This window comes from Anser cygnoides, chromosome 3, assembly GCF_040182565.1.
Source record: "Anser cygnoides isolate HZ-2024a breed goose chromosome 3, Taihu_goose_T2T_genome, whole genome shotgun sequence".
Classification (NCBI taxonomy): domain Eukaryota; kingdom Metazoa; phylum Chordata; class Aves; order Anseriformes; family Anatidae; genus Anser; species Anser cygnoides.
The window spans coordinates 94787975-94813490 of NC_089875.1; the positions used below are offsets into that span (position 1 = coordinate 94787975).

Here is a 25516-nt window from a genome sequence, read left to right on the forward strand (position 1 = left end):
AGACAGATCGTTGTCACATGTGCAAAGCTATCAAGAAACTTCCCTGTAGGCTGGGAAGTCTTGGAGAAGTTCCAGCTTCTCCAGCTCTTGATTACATGACAGATGAGCAAATAGCTCATTTAAGCAGCATCTGGTCAGATGCTTTCCTTCTTCATCGGCAGCAAAGAATGAGTACTGATCTCCCTATGCAAGTCTGCATATCTGGGTAAGAGACAGGACTGAGGGATGCCAAAGGGGTAGTTCAGAAACGTCTTCGGATGCCCCTTTCTTACCTTGGGATTGAGGCCCTGATAAAAGAAATAGAGAAACAAATTACGTACAAAGAGCACTAAATGCAGGTGAGTACAACAGATTGTTGCAGCTGGAGGTAGAAAACTAGAAGGAAGTGCTCTGCTTGGTGGGATTGGAGCCAAAACAACAAAAAGCCCTCTCCTCGATCTCCTTGTGAGTGCCCGGTGCAGGCAAGGTGAGGCACAAAGCACGTGCTCAACAGCCACCACTAGAACGGAAACATCTCTGAATGTGAGCCTAAGCAATTGCTCAAAAGAGAGGTACAATTTGAGTAACTTCCAAAATCTTCCAGTAAATTAAGCCATTCATTTTTAACTTCACTAAAAGCAATGTAATTCAGGGATTCCTTTTTTTCAAAAAAGTTAAATCTACAAGAAAACAAATTTTATTCAGTGTACTAACAGGTCCACCCTTATGAAAGTTGATTTTTTAAGTAAACTGTACTTTCCCAATTTAAAAATATTTCTTCATTAGCAAAACACTACATTAACTAGGAGAGAAAGTATACATTCAGATTTAATAAATTATCAATTTAGTAAGCTTACCTTAAAAATATACCTTATACCTATTACTTCCAAAAGTAAGGTTAAACTGAAAAGTTAATTGTGAAGGCAAACATCAAAAAGTTAAAAAAAGGGAACTTTGTTTGCACAAACTCTTTTGCTGTTCTTCTCTGCCTCCCTGTTGTCTTTTCCCTGTCAGACTCTATCTCTACCCCCATACCTTCCTTCCAGCTCCTGCTTCCTAACCTTTCCTAGCTTTTCCTCATTTATAAGTATAGTTCAAAGAGGTTTTGTCTCTCCTTTCATATTGCTTGTAAGGCCAGAAACACCGATAGTACAAGAAAAGATACCTCCATCTAATTCTTCGTCATGGAGGCCTCCGGAAGAACAGTGAAATAAATAAATAAAAAGGCTTATCTGCTCCTACAGCTGTCAGATCATTAAACCCAACACGACCCAGTTGCAAAAAGAACCTGGAGGGAAAGCAGAGTATGTTTAGTGCAGACAACCTTCAGTGTCATTAAACTGACAAATCCATCAAACCTCTATTCAGCATATGGAAATTCAGCTTATTGTAGCATTTATATCTTAGCCAAAACTTTATTCTTTTTTATGGGAACACCAACTCACATTCCCTGGATGCCAAAGTGATGCTGTTTCCTCCTACCCCCCAGTTATCTAGCCTCTGCACCAAAGCAGAGCTTTTCAGAAAGCTGGGCATGTTTCTTTCAAGCTGAGAAAACATGGGTTTCATTTCCAATAAGAGAAAAAAAAAAAGTGGAGAACCACGAGAAGCTCATGAGGGAACATAGCCCTTCGTACAATTTATGTACAATGATAGTACAAGACCACTGAAAATAAATTACTGAATTGGGGAAGTGCAAGCATATTAGGATTATGAATATGCTATTTTTCAACACGCTGCCTCTAAAAAGTAAAACTACTTTACACTGTTTTCCACAGGTGACTTCCTATGTATATCATTAGTAAATGGATTTATACAGCTACGCTATAATCTAGGAGACAAGACAATCATCCTACAGGCTCTTCAGAAGATCCAAGCAGACGGAAAAACATGGCATTTGCTCAAAGCAGGAAGAGTTGGTACCGAAGGCTACCTGGAACTGGATGGTACCAACATTACTCAGAAAGGCAGTGTTGGAATGAAGGCGCTAGACGTACACACGGATTTTTACGTTGGAGGGGTGTCCTCTCTAAGTCTTGTCAACTCAATGGCAGTAGAAGATGAACCCACAGGTTTCAGTGGTTGTATAAGAGAAATTATTATAAATGACAGAGAACTGAAGCTTACAGCAACAGACCCCAAAGGTGGAGCCAACATTGGTGACTGTGATGGAACAGCTTGCGGGTATTCAGTGTGCAAAAATAATGGAACGTGCCAGGTTGAAAGCTCAGGCTTTTCTTGTTCTTGTCCCCAAGGGTGGATAGGGAACACATGTGAAGAATCTGTTCACTGTTCAGAGAACAGGTGTGGGTCTCGAGCTCTCTGTATTCCTCAGCCTACTTTGTTCTCGTATACCTGTGTGTGTGCACTAGGCTGGTCAGGTAAGCACTGCGACAGTAAAATCAAATTTTTTACAGCACAGTTTGTTGGTAACTCCTACATCAAATACATAGACCCTCTTTATAGAAAACGAGACCTCCAGTATACCCGCATTTCTTTAAATTTTACTACTAATCAAACCGAAGCCTTAATGGTATGGATGGGAAAAGCTGAAGATGAAGACAATGATTTCCTTGCCATTGGTCTCGCCAATGGAACATTAAAAGTTGTCATTAATCTTGGTGAAAGAATCTCTGTTCCTCTAATTCACAGCAAAGACTCCACTTGTGATGAAAGATGGCATTTTGTTACTGTAATTCAAAACCAAACTTGTATTAAGGTGTATCTTGACGAGGAACTAATTATTTTTGAAGATATTGATCCAGACAGAAAATACACTGCTTTAAATTATGGTGGCATTTGTTATTTTGGTGGGTTTGAAATTGGCAGAAACATCCATACAGTCACTGCAGGGCTTTTTCAGAAGGAATTCAGTGGTAAAATTAAAGATATTGCACTCTTCCAGGATTCCAAAAAGGTTCAGCTAATGAAAGCAGAAGGTTATAATGTCCATAATGGAGATCATAGAAATTAATTGAAAAACTATTTAAGATCCTTTAAAAGTGATACATTTCATTTTTGTCCTGCCTCTTGTATTAGGTGACAGTGTAATATTCAGGAACAAATATAAGAAAGCAATCAGTAAAATTGTCCCCAATTCCTTTTCTTTTTTAATGTTGAGTATTAATAGCATATATAAAAAGTCAGAATTTTTACTGTACTCATAAGTACTTTTACATACATTTTGGTATTTAAAGTATTGAAGAAGTCTGTTTTTTTCTTTATTGTGCTAGAAATAAACGGATAGTAATTAGCTTGCAAAAATGCAGTATTGTTTGTAGATAAGGACAACCTACCTGTTTCTCCAAAACTAAATTTTATTAGAATGCATAGCTTCTCTTTTGTAATTTGTAATTTTAAGACCAATAGAAAAAAAACAGTATTCGTAGGTGGAAAAAAAGTGTACTTGAGGTAAAAAGTGTATGTTAAAAAAAAATAACATGCATTTTCATAAAAATCATAACATCTGTAGTTACTTGATAAGTCCACAAAGATTGTATTTCAGGTAATGAAGTTGTTCTTCCTACCTTCTAAGTCTCTATCCATTACATATACTCTTATGTAAAACAGTAGAACTTAATAGACTGCTAAAATATGATGTTTAAAATCATTCTTCCTTAAGGGTAGAAAAAGTATTTTACTTAATTACTGAGCATAAAGCTCATACATATCCACTGAGGCATAAAAATATGCCTACTGTATTTCTCCACCAGAGGTCTCCCTGATATGACTATATGAAAACTTCTTAACTATTTACAGCTGGAATGTGGGACAGTGGCAGTCTGCCTACAAATAACTCCAGTTCCTAACAGATTTAATAAAGTCAAACAACTGCTTTGCTTTAGCTATACCTTCTGGCTTTTATCCCTCTAAATGAGAAGTTGAGATTTTACTAGACAAATTTTTAGCCACTATAAATTGAATTTCCATGACTATTTTTCATGAATTTTTAACATCAAAAGTAAAAATAGAACATTTCAATATATAAATACAAAAGAAATCAGGTTGTATTTTAATCTGCTTAGACACATGATTTGTGATGGCATTTATTTTCCTCATTTGACTGCTGACTTACTGTATAAATAAAATATATAAAAATAGTAGTGATGGCTTCCTATCTTTTTCCCTTTTAACTTTACTATTGCTCCAAAGCACATTATCAACTCTCACCTCCTTGCACGGGAATTTTCCCAACAGAAGTCTTCAGTGGGTACTGATCAGGGACAAGCAACTATTACTGATTATTTTTTTCTTCCTATAAAGTAGGTCAGAAACATAGACAGTAGGCACAGCAAAACCAGGTGACACACGTTACTTTCCACATAACCATCAAGAGTACGTGGCAACGAGTGCCTTGCCAGCAGTAAGAGATGACTCAAAGATTAACCGAGGGGCAGGGTGATGGAACTGCCGCAAGATGTTCTAATAAGGCTTTGCAAACAACTTTGTGAGGTTCTTTCCATCCTCTTAAGCTGCTCTGAACCCTCAAGCGATCAGGCTGATGCAGCAAAGCTTCCTCCCCTCTTTCCAACAAGTAACAGCAGCTCGCAAAGCCTATTTGGCATTTGAGCTGGCTCCAGATTCTTCTCCTCTTCCAGTTTCTCTTAGAAGGGCCTTTTATGGCCATGTGATGCTGGGGAAGGGAGCGTCTTTAGGGTTTATCCTGTTCTCTCTGGGGTTCCTGGTGTACTGCCAGTTCCCCACGAGTGCACGCTGCTTTTTGTGGTCTGAGCAGTGATTCAGCATAAAACAAGTAACAATTAATCAGAGCATTCCCAGCTAACACCAGTGTCGGAGGGAAAGTGACTGAAGGCAATGGAGAAGACAACAGTCCTTCACCCCTGCAGCAGTGGGAGTCATTCCCCGTTACCTTAACTCAGGTTCTAGGATCAAATTCTGTCAGCTGTCTCTGCCTGTTCATTTAAAATCTTAACTTTGTTAACCCTACCTCCAGAGCTGTTTCACTTTGGCACTCTTCAGGCTCCGCATACAAGAGGCAGGTAGTAAAGCATTCAGCAAACTTAGGAAATGTTTACTTACTCTTTCCAAACAAAATGCTTCTGGTAATTCTGATAGAAAGCACTCCCATTCTCTTCAGTGCAGGCAGCTGCGATTTTCACCACTAACAGTTTATTTTTAGAGCACCTTTGGACAAGTCAAAAGAAAATCTTCACGAGCAGAGCTACTGATTTAAAACGGATTTCAAACACAAACCAAGGTTGTGGTGCAGTTTTCTATCTAAAGAACACTGGGGTAAATGTTTAAGCAACACAACACGTGCATATTACTACCTGATATAATCAGTGGCACTACTGCTAAAAAGATCATGGAATTGATTTGGAAAAGGCTAATTTAATGTCATTTCATCACACTACGAAACTCAGAAAGATAAATATTGCTTCTGGTTACTAACAGAGGATTTTTCCCTTAAGAATCTTCTCAGTTATGAGGCTAAGAAACATCACTGAATAAAAAGCTACTGCCCCCTTCATTTGGTGCAAGATTTTTTTTATTTTAGTTGATTTGACTGTGAATCTATCTGCAGGGTACCCAAATGTTATTTTAAAATACATCCATAATTAAAATGAACAGTTATTAGTGTGTTGTTAGACTGGAAAGACCTTCTCCAAAAGAAGAGGCTTTTCTACAGCAAAGTGCAAAATGCGATGTCCATACATAAGGTAATGTACTCAAAATAAAAAACAGAACACTGAGAAACAGAACAATAAACCTAATTTTTGGTTTACATAATGGAATGTTTTTCTCGTTTCTAACAGACTCGACAAAATGACCGGGGTATTTAAGGAAGGGTAAGAGCAGGAGATTTTAGTTTCTATATTCAGGTTTTCTTCTTATTTTTTTTCTTTTTTTTCTGCCTTTTAGTTTTTGAAATGGATGGCAGTCAATTTATTAAAAGTCCCAATGGTACAAACTTCCCTCTGCCTTTCTCCCCTCTCTTTACCCCCCCAGAACTCGGAATGACTTAGCCATAAAACCAGTGTGGCATAGTACAACTTAGCCTGCCATATTCATTTAGCCTACAGTTTCACACCTATGAAATCAAACACACACAGTATGTGAGAAAATTTTATCATTTTAGAATCAAAATATCCCTTAAAATATTTACATTTTACAGTAAAAAGGATAGCAAAACACAAAGTAATGTACAAGCTTAGGTATTCAAGTTTTTGAAGCATGGAAAATGGTGGGAGAAATGAATCAACTACCACAAATCATATTTTCAAGAACTTAGATTAAAAATGCTTTCTTATTAAAACAAGTGCAGTTTAAAGCAATAACATTCGAGCAGCTCAGCCTTCCAATTTCTGGTCACAAACTGCTTTAGATGCTTAGGAAATACTTGAAAAACTGATGAAATACACTTGAATTATTTTATTGTACTACTGAATAATTTAAAAAACTCTTCACATCGCCGAGCATATTGTATTTTGTTGTAGTATATGTGGATTCTGAGGCTTTGCTACAATCCTTAAAAAGAGTGCAATTTAAAAAGAAGGTTATCGTATGAAATTCATCTTTAAAATTATCAGAGCATCTTAAAACAGAAGAGAGCACAAATTACCAAAGGCAGCAACTATATTGCAGACTTGACTAAAGCCAACTTTATCAGCTAAGAAAATTTCTAAGCCTTTATTGCATATTAATAAAAGAAATCTTTAAAATTTTGAATATACAGCAATGTAAAATTTTTAAAAATATTAAACTCCTACTTCTAGCGATAGTTGGTATAATGAAAAAAAGGATGAGTATTGGTACATTGAGTGGTACCAAAACACAGACTTGTTTCTGCAAAAACACCAACACTGAATAAAAAAGATGGCACAATCCTAGCAGGCTTCTTTTTTTATACAAAGTTTTACGACATTAATCTAACAGTTTATTTAAATAGGATTTTAAAAGACTGCCTGCATCTTTTTACCTTTTGCTTTTAGTTCTGTCACTGTGGTCCCTATGCCTATCTCTGTTCTTTTCACTTTCTCGTTCTCTATGCTTCTCTTTACTTTTCTCCCTCTCCTTATCTTTTTCTTGATCCTGCTCTTCTGTCTTAGGCTTTTCCGTCTTTTTTTCTGGATTTCTAGTGGGGCATTTTCCATCAGCACCCCTATCACTGTGTGGAAGTCGCAATTTTTCTTTGTCTCTATGTCCTTCCTCTCTACTCTTCCTCTCTCTCTCTTTTTCCTGGTTTCTGTCTCTGCGTCTATTTCTTTCAGAATCTTGCTCCCAGTATTTTTCATTGTTCCACTCTTTTTCTTGTCTTTCTTTCTTTTGGTGCTGAGAGTCACTATAAAATCTTTGTCTGTGTTGATCGTTTTTTCCTCTACCGAACCCTCTCTCCAATTGCTGTTCTTGTCTGCCCCAAGGATCGCTATGACGTCTTTCTGGTCTCCTACTGTCTTTACTCTGAAAAAAATTTTCTGGCCCCAAAAATCTGGATTGTTTGTGAGCCACTGGTAGCCCTTGTGCAATGGGTCCAGCATAGTGTGGTGGCTGACCTGATAAATGAGCTACAGGTGGCCATGGCATCATCGGATTTTGAGGAAAGCCAAAGCCTGGAGGAGGAAGAAGTGGAGGTGGTAAATGAGGAGGAAATCCAAACATAGGGTTGTTTTGTGGAGGGAAGTTATGAGGTGCAGGAGGCTGAAACTGAAATCCAGGTGGATTAGACTTAGGATGCTGAAAATTCTGTTGCGGAGGTCTAACAGATGAGAAGCTGCCAGGGCTTGGTACTTTGGAAATAAACTCAGAACGAGAAGAATTTTCAGTTTCAAAATGAGATGAAGTTGCTGCTGGTCCTCTTCTAAATGAGTTCACTGTTTCAATGTTTTGCATCAGTGCATCTTCCTGTGACTGTTTGGTATCTTCTGCTTGAGATGCACATGCGTTATCTGCTTTTGTTGCAGTTGAACTGCACTGCATCTCATTAGTTTGTGCATCACTTTGATACAGGTTTAATCCCATTTCTCCAGAAGATTGTTTATTCTCTGGTTCCATTTGTTCGTTTCCTGAAACATTCTGTCGGTCTTCATTTTTGCTAACATCCCCTTCCTTGTTTTCTGAAGTACTAGTCTGCTGGCTTCGTCCTGCTGCCTGTCGGGGGTCTCTCTTAAGGTTAATAAATTGTGGCGATTTAGAGGTATTAGCAGTGGTACCTTCAGCAGAGCTTGCATTACCATTGTTCTCGTTTTTTTTTCCCGCACTTGATGAAGAAGAAAAGCTGGAATTTGTTGTCCTTCTAATTTCCTGTGCAGTATTATCCTTGTCAGGCAACTGCCGCTTCGAATCATTTTCTTTACTTTCTTCAGTTTCTTTATTCTGTGACTGAGCAGATAAATTTGCTAAAAATGCTTCTGTGGAGACATCAGGAGGTTTTCCCTTTAGACTAAGTCCTATCAAAGTTCCAGCACTCCTTGCAGAACTTGAGGTCCCTACAACTGCTGCATCCCCAGGTGCAGTAGCATTAGTGGATTCTTTTGTATCATCCGAACTAGCCTTTGTCTCACTAACTTCAGTAGTTACTTCAGCAACATCCATGTTTTCTTCTTTTGAAGTTGTTTGTTCGTTTAATAAAGGTATGTCTTCACTGGGACTCGTCTCCGGCTTACTTTGTTCATATGCCTGCCCTGTTGTACCCAACAGGCTTTGAAGAATATCATCCACTGGCAATGGTTTATTTGCTAGCTCCAGCGTGGAAGGCTGATTCTCCCACCCAACCAAGACTCCGGGAAGAAATCGGAGAGGCTTTGGTGGTTCATGTTTTGTACTTTCCACCAACGGTTCAATAACTGCTGAAAGATCATCTGTATTAGACTGCTGAGGTTTATTTCTCTGCTTGTGTAACACTGCTGTGAAGGAATTAAAAAAATCATTTTCCTCTTCTTCTTCTAGTGCCAACTCATTATGAGAGACCTCAGGTTTGTTTGGCTTGCTTTTCTTCTCTGGCGGCAAGCTACTCAAGGTACTTTCAGAAGCTTCATCCACAAAACTACTAGTAACACTCGCAACAGCAGTAATCTGTCTCTTCATTTTCTGCCGAATTATCAATCCCAGTAACAAATTTGGTCGATGCAATTCAATCCCTGCACAAAATTGTAACAGCAAATTATCATCTACTTATGTTTTGGTTAAGGCAATCATTCTTAGCAAAAATAACCCAAATACTTATATATTATGGAAATTATACACTTTATGACACTTGAGTTTTCCATCATTAAGCAGAACAAACAATACTTATAATCAGAACTATTTCCAACATGAAATTTATGCCTTCAACCATTGCAAATTAAAATTGCTTTAAGTACTTTATCACCCAGTATAACTTCCAAATAGAGAACACAAGACCGTTATAAAGGACATCTAGTCATGTAAGAAAAAAAGTTAAACATCTAAGTGAGCTACAGTGAGAGCAAAGCACAAGAGTAAAAAAAAAAAAAAAATAATATACCACTTGCAACTACAAAGTCTCGTTATCAATTTGTGTTGGATGCATTTCCGGAAAGGTTTGACCAAGACTGACTTTCCAAAATGCTTCTCTCATTCCAGAAGGGCACCATGTTTCAAGGTCTGCTATTCTCTCTTCCCTATACATTTTGTTCTGTCTAATTTAGGTTGTTGCAAAGAAAATGATGACTTGTAGCTTATCCCCTCTTAAGTTTCAACCCTGCCTATCTAAAATGAAATGATCTGCAATTTTTTTAATAACCAAAATAAACTGACACTAAAGAACTCAAGAACTCAGGTTTAAGCTATAAATGACAACCATTTCAGGAGCTTTTTATTTCTTGCCCACTTGTTTTCAGACCTTCCGTGTCTGAGGTTTTTTTTCCTTCCCTTTTTAAAAAGTTTGGAACACTCAAGTGAAAGGAAAAAAAAGGAGTGAGTGTATTTCAAGTAATGAAAAATACTGTTTTTAATTTACAATATCAACCTGGAGCTCAGTAGGATTACTGTCAAAGGTTACCTGTGTCACTGAATTTTCTGAGATAGTAACCACAAAGAAACCTGGGTTAGAGGAAGTATGCAATAAAACATGAAACAAAATTATTCAGTTATTTTTTTTCAGCAACAGTACATTAAATTATCAGAATAGTCTTAAAATTGGAAATTAATGTCTTTTCAAGGAAGTGAATATAACACTGGAAAAATCATGACATTTCAACAGAATAACTTACTTTTCAAAAAGTTATTAACTATCTTTTAAAATTAATTTTTCTCATCTGTAATAAGCTTATATAAGAAGGGCTACAATAATAAACTTCCAAATTCCATGCTGTACTTACCGGGCCCATCAAAAGGCACAAGTTGATGTGGAACTTTATCTGAGGAACCTAATGGGATGAGATACAAATCTTTCACTTGCTTCATGTTATTGGCAGCTACACCGTAACGTTTTCTGCTGCTGAAATATGCAAACAACAAAGCATAGGATATCTGATCCTCTTCAGTTACAGGGGTAAAGCGAACTACACAGATTTCCTGTTTACAAAAAGAGAAAAGAAAGATATTTATATAAGAAATGAAATTTCAATTGTTTTAATGACTATTCTTCATTTAAAGGCATAGTTCAAAGAAGAAAAAGCGTCTCCCCAGAAATGCAGAGAAGAACAGAGGAGACAGAAGGAGTAGAGACAAGGTCAAAAGTAATTAAAGCAAATGGAAAAAGCAAACAAAAAGCATTTAGAATTTAAATAAATTACTCTATGACAAGCTAAATTTTATCAGCCTGCAAAATAACAAGCTTAAGTGGAAGATGGCATGCTTCCCTAAATTATTCCCCTCCCTAATGCTTAACATTACTAGAAAGATTTTCCTTGTATTGTCTTTCATGTCTGAAATATTAATTAATACTAAAGCAAGACCTGCATCCGAATCCCAGAATTACGCCTAAAACCCAGCTCAGCAGTTGATGCTGGGGCTGATGCTGTTTAATGACTTAATGATCAGGAAGATGGAACAGGAGACTCTTTGAAAAACCAAGATGACACCTGATTAGGGACAGTGGCTGATGTGCCAAAGGGCAGGCTGCTCTTCAGATGGACCTCAGCAGGCTGCCAGAACCTCATGAACATCAGCCAAGGTAAATGCGAAATCTTGCACCTTTAGATGGAGTATCCCCAGGAACCAAGACAGGCTAGGAAGCAGCATGGCATAAAAGGATGTGTGGGTCCTGGTGGGCAAGTTGAATATGAACCAGCAACACACCCATGCTGCACAGAAAGCCAGCTGCGTACTGGGTGTCAGAACCACAGCAGCCAGCAGGTCAAGGGAAACAATCATTCCTTTCTATTCAGCACTTGTGAGATAGCAGCCAGAGTACCGTGTCTAGTTTGGGGTTCTCCAGCACAAGGGCAGCCTGCATGCAGTGGTAAAAGTCCATCTTGGGCCACTGGGATGGTTTTACATACTGTAGCAGTACAGAAACTAGAAAGTAACACTTGAGACATATGAAGTTGTGTATGTCGCAAAGGAATATAAATGTTCTCGAACAACAACTGACAGATTGAGGTTAGACAGAAAGAAAACAAATGCCACCAGCTGCCACCCATCCCATTTAATGTAACCATGAGTTATCCTTAAACTGTTACGTATTCTGCAAATGTCCCAGGAGGAAAAGATATCCAGGGTAAACAGGATGTAGGTTAAGAAGCAAGCCTTCAATATGTAAGATTTCTTACCTTGGTCCCTGAAGCTTTGATTTTTTCTACATACTCCCAGACAGTGTGAGGAGATATCCTGCCACCTACTTGAATACTATCAGGTAAATCCTATGAAAAAGGACAACAGAAATCTAAATCCAACATATTTGTTTCATATATTCAAAACATAATTTTTATAGTTCTAAAATTGTAATTTTAAAAGTCAGTAGAAGTTTTAACAGTAGAAAAAAGTAATTTACATTTAGATTTTTTATATTTGTATTAAGATTTTCAGTGCAAGATCTATGATTAGTAATAAATTAGTTATCACTCAATGCTGTTCATCTCCACCTTCTTCCAAAATCATTTATTTCAGTAACACTAACTGTAAACACAACTGTGCTCTGTAAACACAAGTTATCTTTAAAATTAAACTGTTATGGAAGCCCTATGCCTATCAAAGAATATAACAAACTTTCAAAATCTTAATCACGAGAAAAAAATGCAACCTACTCATGGATGTATATAGACAAAAAATTTTCTCAGATACTACTGAGTTCACTATTCACCAGTGACATAAACAGACTTCCAGAATAATTCCAGAACAACTTAGGAAAAACAGTCATTTTGAAGTAAAGCAGAAGAGCTATGCAAAATACATGTGCTAAAGGGTATGCCCTGCACTACACTGAAGATTTACAGCCAAGTAAAGATAAGCACATTAATAAAAGACTTAACACCATTTAATTAGACAGCTGATGCTTCCTGTGTCACTGGTGAGAAGTAACACTTAGCCTTATATGAGATTTTGATCTTTATTTTATGCAGCAAAGACAACTGTTATAAGCAGTTGCATCCATTTCCTGCCTCTCAGATACTGAATACTACATATATGTTGTATTATTATTATAGTATAATTATTATTATAGCATGTAATTATTATATATAATTATTATATATAATATAATTATAGTATATGACAATAATAATAATAATGATATATATATATATATTTAAAGGACAATTTAGTCTTACAATGGAGATTAGGAATACAACTGCCACCAGATTGGCAAAAATACAATTCCTGTTATGCAGGTTTTTACTGCAGAAAATGAGACTTCATGTAATGTTAAAAGAAACCACCAATAGTATCCATTTTTGGAAAAGAGGTGTCTGACTTGTTTATTGCTTTGAATTAAAAACTGATCATTCACTTTCCCACCTCTAATTCAGAAAACAGATGCCACTGAGATGATTATTTCAGTAGCAAATTTCGTCCTGCCTTTCCCTGTTAGTTTGTAATATAGAAGATGCTCCGTAATAAACTAGAAACAATTCAATGTTTATGAAGCCAGGTCTGGAAATCTGGAAATACTGCTATTCATCCTCAAGAAATATGAGAGCAAAACATTTTAAACATTTCAGGGATCCAGAGAATTTGAATCCTGATGAACCATGGGTCCACGTAGGGAGAAATACTTTACTTATAAATACATATAAACCCTACCCTAGCCTATTTCCTCCCACAAGTACTTTACTCAGTATAGCGATCATGCTTCACTGCCTTTCATCATACTATTATTAGTCTATGGTAAACAAGTCACTAAAGTTAATAAATGAATTGCTCATTCTTTGCAAGAAATGTAAATACCTCTGTTAAATACTCAAACGAGCCAGAAACTGGGTAAGCCTTAATAACAAACTTTGCCACAGAAGGCATGTTGATGAAACCCTTCCAGATGAAATTCAGGCGTGCCAGAAACAGACTTTCACACTCTACAGTACCAGGTGTTTCTGATCTGAAAAAACAAGACAGACAACACTTCATTTAGAAGGTGACATGTCAGATCATGTAAATAACCACCTTTGTTTGTAAAACAGGTTACCTATCATTAAGAATTTTATTTTTCAGTTAAGCATATTTGAGGGTCCATGAAAAGAGATAGGGAGACAATCCCATTTCTCTCCTTCTAGAGGAGTAGATGTGTTACATGAAGGACCATCAGATAAGCAGCACGTTAGTTCACTACTCTATCATTTGAGCATGCAGAAGTTAAGATCTTCGCCTGCCAGCACCTCTTCCCAATTCCAATATCATCACCTGCACAAGGCAACGTTTCCTCACACACACTTTAAAAAAAAAAAAAAAGAAAGCAGTTGCAAGAAATAAACTAAAAGACTTGAATAATTTCACAAGAGAGTGTTTTTCATCCTGGGGGTTTCCTCACCAAAAAGATTACAGCTAATTTTTTAGATTACAGATATATTTAATTTTTTCCAAACTTGTATTTATTAAAATACTCTAGGCATTCTACTAGCAGTGTTAAGCTAGCCACTCACTAGTAACAAACGCTGTGCTGCAATAGTAACACAATAACCAGTGTTTCTTTCTGTCTACACTAGAAATTACTTCTTTGTTTTTAGAATAGTTTGCTAAAGATTCGAAGTCCACTGTCTTTGGTGAAGGATCACACTGCTCTGATAAAGGCTGAATTTCAGCATGGACTCTAGTCAATTCTAAATAACTGAGAGTCAATGATTTTCTAGAAACACCTCTTGGAAACCAGAAAATACAGCCTCAAATTGCAATTTGCCTTTATCAGGTAGCAGAGAAGAGAGAGAGAGAGAGAGTGGAAGAAAACGAAGGGAGCTGACAGCAAACACGGCAAAACTCATACTGACAGACTGGCTAAATTACAAGCCAAGGAAAGAAGGGGAGGGCAAGGACTAAAGAGAAAAAAAATCTCCAACAGAAGGGGTCTACAAAACCCGTGTGTTCAAGAATAGCTACTGTATTTTCATCTTAAAGAGAGTAAGACAACAGGCTTAGAAATTATTGCTGCTGCTTTTCGTCATTTGCTCTGTGGTTTTCTTCTAAATGTGAAAGAGCTATCAGCATCCCAAAATACACAGTCTGACATGGCAGGAAATATTGAAAGATAAACTATTCTTCTTTCATATGAAAATCCTTCCTACATTAACTCAACATTATAATGACTATTCTCTAAGTATCACTCGTACCAGACCTGACTGTAGCCTGGTGCATACCATAATGAAAATGCATACTAAGCACAATATAAATAGTATTTCCTTACCTTACCACAAATGGAAAAAAAAACAGACATAGGAACCGTGTAACAGGAAATAGTATATACTTTTTTTTTTTTAGAAATGTAACATTGCTAACAACATAAGCAGCCACAACGCAAAAGCATTCTGTAACACAGCAAAGCATAAAATAAAAATAATCAGTAACTGCAAAGGGGCAAATGAAGAGTTGTTGCTTGGCTTCCAGACAGGGTACAGGAAGCATTTGTAAACAGTAACAAAATCTGCAAGGTAACAACAAAAGATGTAGGGCAGGCAGGAGAGAGAGATGTGATGATGACAGAACAAAAACAATCCAGCACAACAAGCAAGGAAGATGCCTAGAAAAACCAAGACTGTAAAAAAACAACAACAAAAAAAACACCATACACACAGTGTTGGGAACAAATGAGATTTCTCTATCTTTCCCCTTTCTTTTTGGAGAGAGTACAGACAGCACAGAACACCACTGATGAGAAAACAGGTGAGAAGGATGGCATAACTGCAGTTCCAGCTTCTCACACTGAGAAGATCTCTAGTCTTAATAACCCTAACAAAGACCATGGACATCAGTGCTAACTGTAAGGCAACAGATCCACAGTACTGAATACTCACAGTGCGTTTGGGCAAGATTTTTAAGTGCTAGTTATTTTTCAGAGATTTGTAACTAGGCTGGTTTATCATTTTCAATGCTCTGTCCAGAGCAACCTCAAAGTCCCTAACATTATATATGCACAAACACACACACACTTTTGATTGCAGCACTGTAAATAATATGTCCCTTAATAGCACAATACAGTATGAAATCTATACTCTGACCTTTTTAATAGAAACCTACATATCTTTTCAGGTATCTTTGTACCAGAAAATATAAGGTAGTTTATTTTCCCCAGAAGGAAATACGAGAATTAGAAGTTTGTAATCACAATATATGTAGCATTATTTACATAAATGAACAGCACTACGTACTCTAGCAAATAACCCAAATCCTAAGAAGACGTGTACTACTTCTGCTATACAAACAGGCTATGAAACGCCATCAAAAAAAATAATGTTAGTCGTAATATGTTAACAATACAAATAATGTGTTTCATTAAAAATACTGTTTTTTCAGTTTATATTACTTTGGGAGAGGTGAGAATGATTTGGATAAGTCTTGCTTATCATCTTCCAATAATTCGGAAGCTAAAATACATGATGTTGAAGAAAGTGCATCTGCAATGCTCTCTGCTTCATTGTCTGATTGTTTCCGTGCAACTCCAACAGACACTTTCACTTTTTTTGCAGAAATATCATCAGTAGGTGGTGCCATTCGACCTGCAGAGAATGAAGCAGAATTTTGTTTGTTTTATTAAATAAACAAAGTAGACTTCCTCTGAAGACAAGGAAGATGAACCAAAAATACAGTATTGCCATTGTAGTGTGATATGATAGATGTATTATTTGCTCCAATATGTCCCATCCCTGGAGATGTTCAAGACCACGCTGGATGAGGTCCTGAGCAACCTGATCTAATGGAAGGTGTCCCTGCCCATGGCAGAGGGGTTAGAACTGGATGATCTTTAAGGTCCCTTCCAACCTGAGCCATGCTATTATTTCTATTGCAAATCAACGATAGCACATACACTCATAACAAGGATTTTCCTCTCTGCCTTGGTGCATGATACATTTAAATAAATGTGCTTCTCAAAATTACCTATGCAGATTTTGCAGTTAAGATCAAAGAGATGATTTTTGTGTTGACTTGTGGTGTCTGGAGTTGCAGATTCATTTCCTTCTTTATCTTTGTCAGCTTCCTCTGACTTCTCAAACATCTTTATCATATTAGGTTCCTAAGAAAAGACAAAACATTTCAGTTAGCTTTTTTCTTCCGTTAATTTTCCTAATATTTCTGTTCATATTCCTTCACTTTATTTATGGTGTTTTCTTCCCTTCAGACAAAAATTCTCTCTTCAGGTCTATAACCTAGAAGTTATCAAGTCTCTGTAACCTAAGAGACTATCACAAAATCTAGAAATGCATTAAAATTTTGCATAGTTATTCCTATATATATATTTCTTCACAAAAGATTCAGAGTATTTTCCTACTGTTGTTTGAATTCATCATCTGATCATGGACACAATGTGGGGAAAAAAAACCACCAGGACAGTAAGTGAAAGTCAGTAGGGATAAAAGAAAATTTCGACTCAAAACAGACCTAATGTAGTCACAGATCTTAATACACGGCATATTTGGTTCATGAATAAAATGGTTGTAAAGTGTTCTGTTTATGGTTTTGTTTTTTACCTGAATTTCCATAACTTCTTGTTCCTTCATTGGTGTTTCACTTTCAATTTCTATTTCTCCTTTGTGAGTAATTTTTGTGATAGGTCTTCTTTCAACTTCCCTCTGTTCCTTCTCAATCATTTCAATAGTCTGTAAAAACAGGAGGTTATATATGTGTGTACGTTCATATAAAAACAACTTGGAAATTAGTAAATGTAACAACAGCAATAAGAAAACTCTATGGGTATACAGTATATTCTTATTTTGCAAGTGTCAAGCAGTTTCATAAAGCAAAACCACAAGTAACAGGTCTAAAGAAAAACGCATTAACTCTTTCCCCATAATTATAGGGAAAACATAGGACACAAATACATATAGATTTACATAATTTTCCAAGAGCTTGATTTTGAGTACATAAACGTTCTACCTCAATAAAAACATTTAAATGTACTCTTAATACATATGCTAATTCTGATCAGGACTGCTACTTTGCTCCATCACAAAGAAGAAAACATACACCACTATTTCTAAAATTGCTTCTTAAATCTCTTAAAACATCTTTACTACTTAAATCAGGAACAGTTTGTGTTGGCTGTCCCCAACACTTTAAGCCTGATTTCATTAAGAAACAAAGATTCTATGATTACTTTAGCTGTCTGACAAGTACTTAGTTACTTTTGAACACACTAGAAAATTTTGGAAAAAAAGCACTGTGAGCGACAATCTTAAAGTCTTCCTTAAATGGAAAAATGAAAAATACTATCACATGAAACAATCATTGCTATTTATTTTACATGTTGCATTATGTTACTGTGTAATATTTGAAAACTTTTAGAAGCTGAAATATTTAGGACCCTTCAGTAATTTTTAAGCAGAATATATTTTTGTTTTGAAGTTGTCCCTCAGAGCAGTAGGGTATTGTGTTGCTTATTTTCAGTATTTTACTGTTGTTTATAAAAATAGAACACATGTAACAAGGATGTAATGTAAAAGATGAGCACTAGATAGAAAATATGGGCTTTGAGAAAGGAAAAAAACAGGAATAAATAATGTTGCAAGGCAAATCAGTCTCTAAAATAGCATTTTACTGTACTGAATTAGGTATCACTAAACATTCTTTCACTCTTACCACACAGAATTCAAGATCATGGATTTCCACCTATTGTACAGAACAGTACCTATTCGTTTATAGCCAGACAAAATGTATCCCAATTAACATGATACAAATTTTGTGCCTTTCAGTCCTATGCAGTGGCTTATAAATATCAAAGATTCTGCCAACGCAAATCAAGATTTTATAAACTAGAAAACTTGATGCTGTAAAACAAGCATTTTTAAGTAGCCACAGTTAACTATCACTGGCTTACTATCATCAGTTAACTGACCAATAAGATTTTTCTATTCTAAATTCTAATCTAAAAGATTTCTATTTAAGAAAAAGGCATATTCTATAAAAAAATAACACAGCTCTTCATATTCCTGCTTCACTTTTTAAACTATCAACGCAGCTACAATATAGCGTGACTTTCTGTATCGAGAAAAGTAATAGCCAAAGTAACCTAATAAACTTCCTATACTTTATATTATTATTTATTTCCTTAAGATGACTTTTCAGACTGGCAGATCAAATTTCTAGCTTCAGATTTACTTCTTGGCGGATGAAATCTCATGCACCATCAATATGTGAATTATAAAGACCAGTTAGGTTTCACTCATTCTCAAGAGATCTCTCTACCTCTTTAAAAAAGCCTGGTTTCTATAAAACCCCAGTTAGAGCTTTAAAATCTTATTGGACATAAGGATAGACACAGAAGCCTGGACTCATGAGACAGAAAAAATGGAAAAGAAGAGCAGCAACAAAGCTGCATGGCAAAGGAAAATGCATTGTTTCCCCCTTTGGGGAATTTACTACTTCTTTCACTTCTGTCCTAATATTTCTTTTGGGTTTTGAATACTGCGTAAATTATAGAGGTCCTCCTGATTAGTTAGAGTTGCTTTGCGTAACATGCATTTTGTTCTTCCCAAATACACTTAACCTGAAAACAGAATTTAAATATGCTTAGGCATCCAACTAAAAAACATAAATTGATAAATCTCACGTGTCTGTTTTCTCTTAGTCTCCAAGCAGCCAGTTCTTTGGAAGCCAGTTCTTCTGGGCTCATTTTTATTAGATGGTCTGGAGTAACCTCTCCTTTCAGTACTTTTTTAAACAGTATCTAGAAGAAAAAAATAATTAACTTGCTGAGACGAAACAGCTCCTAATAGGAAACAAAGTAGAGAAGTAAAATACAATACACTCTATACAGCTATATATATTGTTTGTAATTATTTCTCACTATCAGAATCACTACTAAATTTAGATTTTTTAAGATACAAACCTTAATTTCAGAGCTCCCTGTTTGTTCTACATCTATATATATTCTTAATGACCAGCTGCACAGTTAACCATTGTTCCAAAATAAGAAAGCAAATTTATGCCCACTGCAGCAGTAATTGAGACTTTTTGTAATATTAAAGAGGATGTCTATACTTCTTGACTCACATAAGTGAATCCTTGGGGGGAGGGGGGGGGGAACCCCATATAATTTGGGGGTATGAGCAAACAACGCAAGTTAGTAAAAAAAAAATGTAGTCTGCTCATACAATTTACAGTTGGTTATTATTAATATAGAGAGATTACTATAGGGAGAAACTAGACAAGGCAACTTGATCAGAACAAAGAAGAAACAATCAGAGCAATTGATAAAAAGTCAAAAAAGTTGAAGAGGCAATATTGAATAATGAGCTCAGAGAATGCAGAAAACATGAGTGAAGACTAAGTGAGAAATCTGGGTATGAAAACAACAGTGAGACAAGCTACAGGACACAAACAAAAAAAGAAAATTATGTGGAAAAATACACATCAGTTGTAATTACAAAAATTTTGACAAAACAATATATTCACTACACTTTGAAATCCCACTATTAAGTACACAGGGAGGAAAGAGATGAAGAATTAATGATGAAGAAAAAAACAGAGCACTGAATATGCAAGAGGACAAATAATAAAGATTAAAAAACATACAAAAAAGTAATCAACAGGATTAATTGTGAAAGAATTAATAATGCACCCACACAGAAGACTTTTTCTTTAACCTACAGCAAATAAAGGATTTCTGCAAACCATTGTAAACAGGTAATACATACGTTATTTTTAGGATCTTTTAGGTTGAACATTAAACTTCTGTATTTGTTCTTATATTTTGAGTCAGTGTCCCGAAAAAAAGAAAACAGTTCTCTTTCAATTCTTGTGGCAACTTTTGCTGCTCTCTCCTCAGGAATCTTTAAACTGGAGTCTGTCAATCTGTGAGAAAACACAAGTACAAAAATTACCAAATACTTCCAAGTAATTAATTTCTTACCCTGTCTTCTGAAGGAATTGTAAACACAAATTAAAAAATTCATTTAATAAATATATTTATACCTTTTCATTAGAATTTCCTTAAGAGATTGCTTAACACTCTGTCTTATCTGATCAGCAGAAGGTTTGGAAGCTGGCACAGCTGGTAGGTGTGTTGCGCTGATTGATCCTTTCTCATTTTTCTTTTTCTTAATTTCTTGTTTCTCATGAACACCTATCAAAATACAGAGTTAAAAACTGTAAGCTACGTTGCCACTGCAATAAATAATTACCATTGCAGGATATCCTGAGCTTTTGTTTTTAAGCTTCTAAGAATCGACCTTCTAGGAGAAGGAACGGAGTCACACATTGGATTTTTTGTGTTGTGGATTTTTGTTATTGGTGGTGTTTTGTTTTTTTTCCTTAAGAAGGACATAAAGCTATTAGAGAGTGTCCAAAGGAGGGCAACAAAGATGGTAAAGGGTCTGGTAGAGGGGAAGACTTATGAGGAGCAGCTGAGGTCCCCTGGTTTGTTCAGCCCAGAGCAGAGCAGGCCGAGGGGAGGCCTCATGGCGGCCTGCAGCTCCCTCACGAGGGGAGCGGAGGGGCAGGCGCTGAGCTCTGCTCTCTGGGGACAGCGACAGGACCCGAGGGAACGGCATGGAGCTGGGACAGGGGAGGGTCAGGCTGGGTGTTAGGGAAAGGTTCTGCACACAGAGGGTGGTCGGGCACTGGGACAGGCTCCCCAGGGCAGTGGTCATGGCAGCAAGAGTACTGGAGTTCAAGAAGTTTTTGGACAATGCTCTCAGACACATGATCTGATTTTTGGGTGGTCCTGTGAGGGAGCCAGGAGCTGGACTCGATGATTCTTGTAGGTCCCCTCCCAACTTGGGATATTCTACCACTTTATGATGCTATGGTTTTATGTACTGGGACTTTTCCCCTTTGAATTTTCTTCTAACATGCACCAAGATGACCAGTGCTTCATCTTCAGTGGAATTTTTACTCTGAGTTTTTGTGAGACAAACATTAATTTTTCTATGAGTAAATTGAGGAAAAAAAAACACGTGGGAGGCATTTACTATGAGTATATTAAATGTTACTTTAAAATAGAGTTTTCCATTAAACTTAACATTTCTGAATCTGCTAGCCATCAAAACCACTCCAATTACAATAATCTCAGCTGCTGATTCAGGTAACAGACATTCTTAAACAAGGCTTATAAGGTTTGTATCAAAACTTTCTAATGTTTATGTCATAAAAAATATAAATTTCTAATCAAATTACAATCACTTAACAACAAATTCCTTCAAATTTTAATTTTCAGAGTTTCAACATGAGCATATCACTAATTCAGAATAGTAGCCTTCCTTCTATATACAAAACTCAAGAGAAAAAACATTAACTTATTTCCTTCTCTGAAAAAAGGAAACAAATTTAAGACAGATAAAGACTGAACAGGAATGCTTGATGGTAAACAACAGGGAAGTGATTGGCAAGGTTAACAATAAACAATGACACTAAAAAGCAGTTAAGAGATTAAGATAAATGTGCCGCTTAACCATTTTTATGCTAATTGTCCTGAATGAAACTGCCAAGCTACAATGTTTTGCACTTACCAAGTGCAAGGTCCTGCAACTGGGCTGGGGCAATCCCAAGCACAAATACAGGCTGGGTGGGGAATTGATTGAGAGCAGCCCTTAAGAGAGGGAGCTGGAGGTGTTGGTTGACAAGAAGCTCGACAAGAGCCAGCAATGTGCACTTGCATCCCGGAAAGCTAACCGCATCCTGGGCTGCATCAAAAGAAGCGTGGCCAGCAGGTCAAGGGAGGTGATTCTCCCACTCTGTTCTGCTGAGACTCTCAGGGTGCTGCACTCAGCCCTGGGGCCCCCAGTACAAGAAGGACATGGAAGTATTAGAACGAGTCCAGAGGAGGGCCACAAAGACGATCAGAGGGCTGTAATGCCTCCCCTACAAAGAGGGTCTGAGGCAGTTGGGCTCATTCAGCTTGGAGAACAGAAGGTCTGGGGAGACCTTACAGAGGCCTTCCAGTACCTAAAGGGGGCCTACAGGAAAGCTGGGGAGGGACTCTTTTTCAGGGAGTGTAGTGACAGGTCAAGGGGTAATGGCTTTAAACTGAAAGAGGGTAGATATTAGGAAGAAATCCTGCACTCTGAAGGTGGTGAGGCTCTGGCACAGGCTGCCCAGAGAAGCTGTGGATGCCCCATCCCTGGGGGTGTTCAAGGCCAGGCTGGATGGGGCTTTGGGCAACCTGGTCTGGTGGGAGGTGTCCCTGCCCATGGCGGGGGGGGGTGGAATTAGATGATCTTTAAGGTCCCTTCCAACCCAAGCCATTCTGTGATTCTATGTTTAAAAGTGATCTTTAGATTAACTACTATTCTGAACTCATCATTGTGACAGCATTTTGCCACCTCCTAATTTAATTAACATCTTTTAGAATAATTCAATGATATCATGGATACCAGATTCATTTAAACTCCTGCAATCTGCAGTTAGAAAGGATGTCAGCTATTTTGTGACTCAGAATTTCAAACAGCAAAGTGTTTGAAGTTTAAAAGATGACATTACATTTAACCCCAACATTTTCAACTGTTTTCTTCCACAATTTTTTTTAGGATGTCAACATTGGCAAAAGACCAGAAAAACGGATTTTTTTAGGACATGAATTCAAAACCTGAGTTTAGGATTTAAAGACACAGTTCTCACACGGAATCTCACTAGCATTGCTGCTGAGATTTCAGAGCCAAATCACAAGAATTTCACATTATCATGAACTTTGAACAGTAATGCTTTCTGGAAGGGAGCTGGGGGGTGGGGGGTTGTTTGCTGTGAGCAAAAATAGGTCCCTTCTACCTTTCAAATAGAATTGCAAATGAAAATCTGATGGCTCGGTGTGCAATATGATGTTCCCCTTTGATATAAATTCTGATGCAATTATTTATCAATTTGTGCAAAAGAAATGAGTGTTTCAAGGTACTACTTATATACCAGTATCAACACTTTTATGCCCATTAAGTGCTTCTACTATTTTATGGAAGAGTGCTACAAAGTTTTCTACAACATGAAATTAAGCTTAATACAGATGCACTTTTTCTTCCACTCTTGATAATGTGATCACCCTCTACTATTCAAACAGGAAACATTTACCTGCTAAAAAAAGTTTAAAAAGAAATGAGAAATGAAGATCATAAACATCATGGGAACAAACAGCTCTCCAGCTCACCATCACTTGCACTATGAAATACTTGAAAATTGATACTACGAAGTCATCATTCTTCACTGTACATGTCATTTACAGCATGGAGTACTTTTCCAAACTTCCTTACCTGACTTGGTGGACTTTTCAACCATGCTAAGGGACTCTTTACTAATTTTTTCACTTTTCTCATCTGAAGATCGCCGAGGAATTACAGCAGTTTGTGTTGCTTTTCGAGTAGGAACATGTTGGCCTTTTTTAGTATCTGAGTCTCTGGATTCTGACAAGTTCTTCCCATCACCAGATTCCTGAAATAGACATTTATATACGCTAGCATGCTACTGAATGCTATAACGAACCACTATATAATTACCATGCATTTTCCCAAGTTTTTAAGTATACAGTATAATAAACTCCTCAGATGTATATGCACCATTACGTAACGTCTTCTAAGAAGTTACTGAACAATATCTCAAATTGCTACCAAATATGATTAACAATCTCGTTGAAAAACTGGTCCAAGACACATCACAGGTATTTTGCAGTTAAGCTCCCTGTTGAAAAACACTATGTTTTCAGCTGTTTTAAAAAATCAGGAACACCAATGAACTTCTCTTAACCTGTTTTAGGCATGTATCCACAGGAAGTCACATATGATTAGACAAAAAATTGATCAAAATTAAACAGAAGAGTTTATGAATCAGAATTACAATAATACTATACAGAAAGAAGACAAAAAGGATCAGTGATAACTGAAGTTATGGTGAATATAATACCATATGTCAAAAGACTAAGAAAGTTTAACAAAAGCAAGTCACCACACTGCTCTTGCCAGTTACCCTTTGGTCAGTAAAGAGAAAGTAGAAAGGTCCTAATTAAAGTGTTACATGTTTTCTTCTAAAATGCTGTTGTCATATAGAAATTTAAGATTTATGCTTTATGTAATATAGCAAATTGACAGATGCCATCTAAATGTGATTAGAATTTTAAAGGCAAAATTTGCTAATTTCTTCAAAATATCACTTATGTAAAATACAGTATTCCAATCTTCCATTGAACCTCATATACACTGTTTATGAAGTGACCATTATCAGTGGCTGGAGAGACTGAAAAAAAAATATTTAACAGAATATTCAAAAACTTCTGGCTATCCTTTACTCCTAGACCTGTGAAAGTCTATAGTGTAGTAAATATTTATTCTATTACATTTTTCATGTGTTCCTTCCCTGTTGAGAAGGGTTACGAGCTGTTTCTAATCATGTATTTTGCTTATTTTTAAACAGGCAAATATATAGGTGAATCTACAATGTATGACATGACTGCTGCTCAATGTAAGACAGAATGTACCAACAGTATCTCAAAATAGCCAAACCTGTCTGAAAATAACGTTAACTCTGATAATAATAGAGAAATTTTATATTAAATTCAAAAATGTTTGAAACACAGCATTTTGGGTAACAGGGATTTAAAAGGAAACCTCCTGTATCTCCAATAACTAAAAGGAATTAAATGAAACTTACCCTTCTGAAAATTTTGACTTTGTGCTTCCCTGCATCTTCTGTCTGCTTTGTTTTTTCAGTTGTTACATTTAGATTACAAGTAGGTGCTTGCTTTGACATCCCTGGTTTTTCACATTCAATTGCTTTTTCTTCTCTGTGACTTTCAAGTTTCACTTGAGTATCCAGTAGACTTTGATCAAAACACTCTGCCTTTTTGTCTTCTTCAGCACAGCATTTCACACACACATATTCTTTATCTTCTTCACCCATCTGCTGTGCTTGAGATAGACTCAGTCCAACACAATCACCGTGAAACCAGTCATCACACCTACCACAGCCTACCATAAACCTGAAAACAAAGTAAAATACAGGTTAGTGTCTAACTAATAATAATAAAAAATAGAAAGCAACAATTTAAGAGAATATACCATATTTG

At 36.6% G+C, this 25516-nt stretch overlaps 2 protein-coding genes across 10 annotated transcripts in view; one reads left to right on the plus strand and one right to left on the minus strand.

Annotated features, from left to right (window-relative positions):
- Positions 1 to 3270, plus strand: part of EYS (eyes shut homolog) — a 953299-nt gene extending 950029 nt beyond the window's left edge. For all 3 annotated transcript variants that reach the window (XM_066994734.1, XM_066994735.1, XM_066994736.1), the window contains one exon: positions 1758 to 3270. In XM_066994734.1, the coding sequence (XP_066850835.1) occupies positions 1758 to 2953 (1196 nt within the window). In that variant the 3' untranslated portion in view covers positions 2954 to 3270. The remainder of the gene's footprint in view (positions 1 to 1757) is intronic.
- Positions 3271 to 6052: 2782 nt separating this feature from the next.
- PHF3 (PHD finger protein 3) overlaps positions 6053 to 25516 on the minus strand; it is a 49994-nt gene continuing 30530 nt past the window's right edge. For all 7 annotated transcript variants that reach the window (XM_066994737.1, XM_066994738.1, XM_066994740.1 and 4 more), the window contains 12 exons: positions 25102 to 25429; positions 23712 to 23889; positions 20449 to 20599; positions 20172 to 20328; positions 19085 to 19201; positions 17007 to 17135; positions 16417 to 16552; positions 15845 to 16037; positions 13285 to 13432; positions 11673 to 11762; positions 10278 to 10473; positions 6053 to 9077 (listed from right to left, as the gene is read on the minus strand). In XM_066994737.1, the coding sequence (XP_066850838.1) occupies positions 6916 to 9077; positions 10278 to 10473; positions 11673 to 11762; positions 13285 to 13432; positions 15845 to 16037; positions 16417 to 16552; positions 17007 to 17135; positions 19085 to 19201; positions 20172 to 20328; positions 20449 to 20599; positions 23712 to 23889; positions 25102 to 25429 (3985 nt within the window). In that variant the 3' untranslated portion in view covers positions 6053 to 6915. The remainder of the gene's footprint in view (positions 9078 to 10277; positions 10474 to 11672; positions 11763 to 13284; positions 13433 to 15844; positions 16038 to 16416; positions 16553 to 17006; positions 17136 to 19084; positions 19202 to 20171; positions 20329 to 20448; positions 20600 to 23711; positions 23890 to 25101; positions 25430 to 25516) is intronic.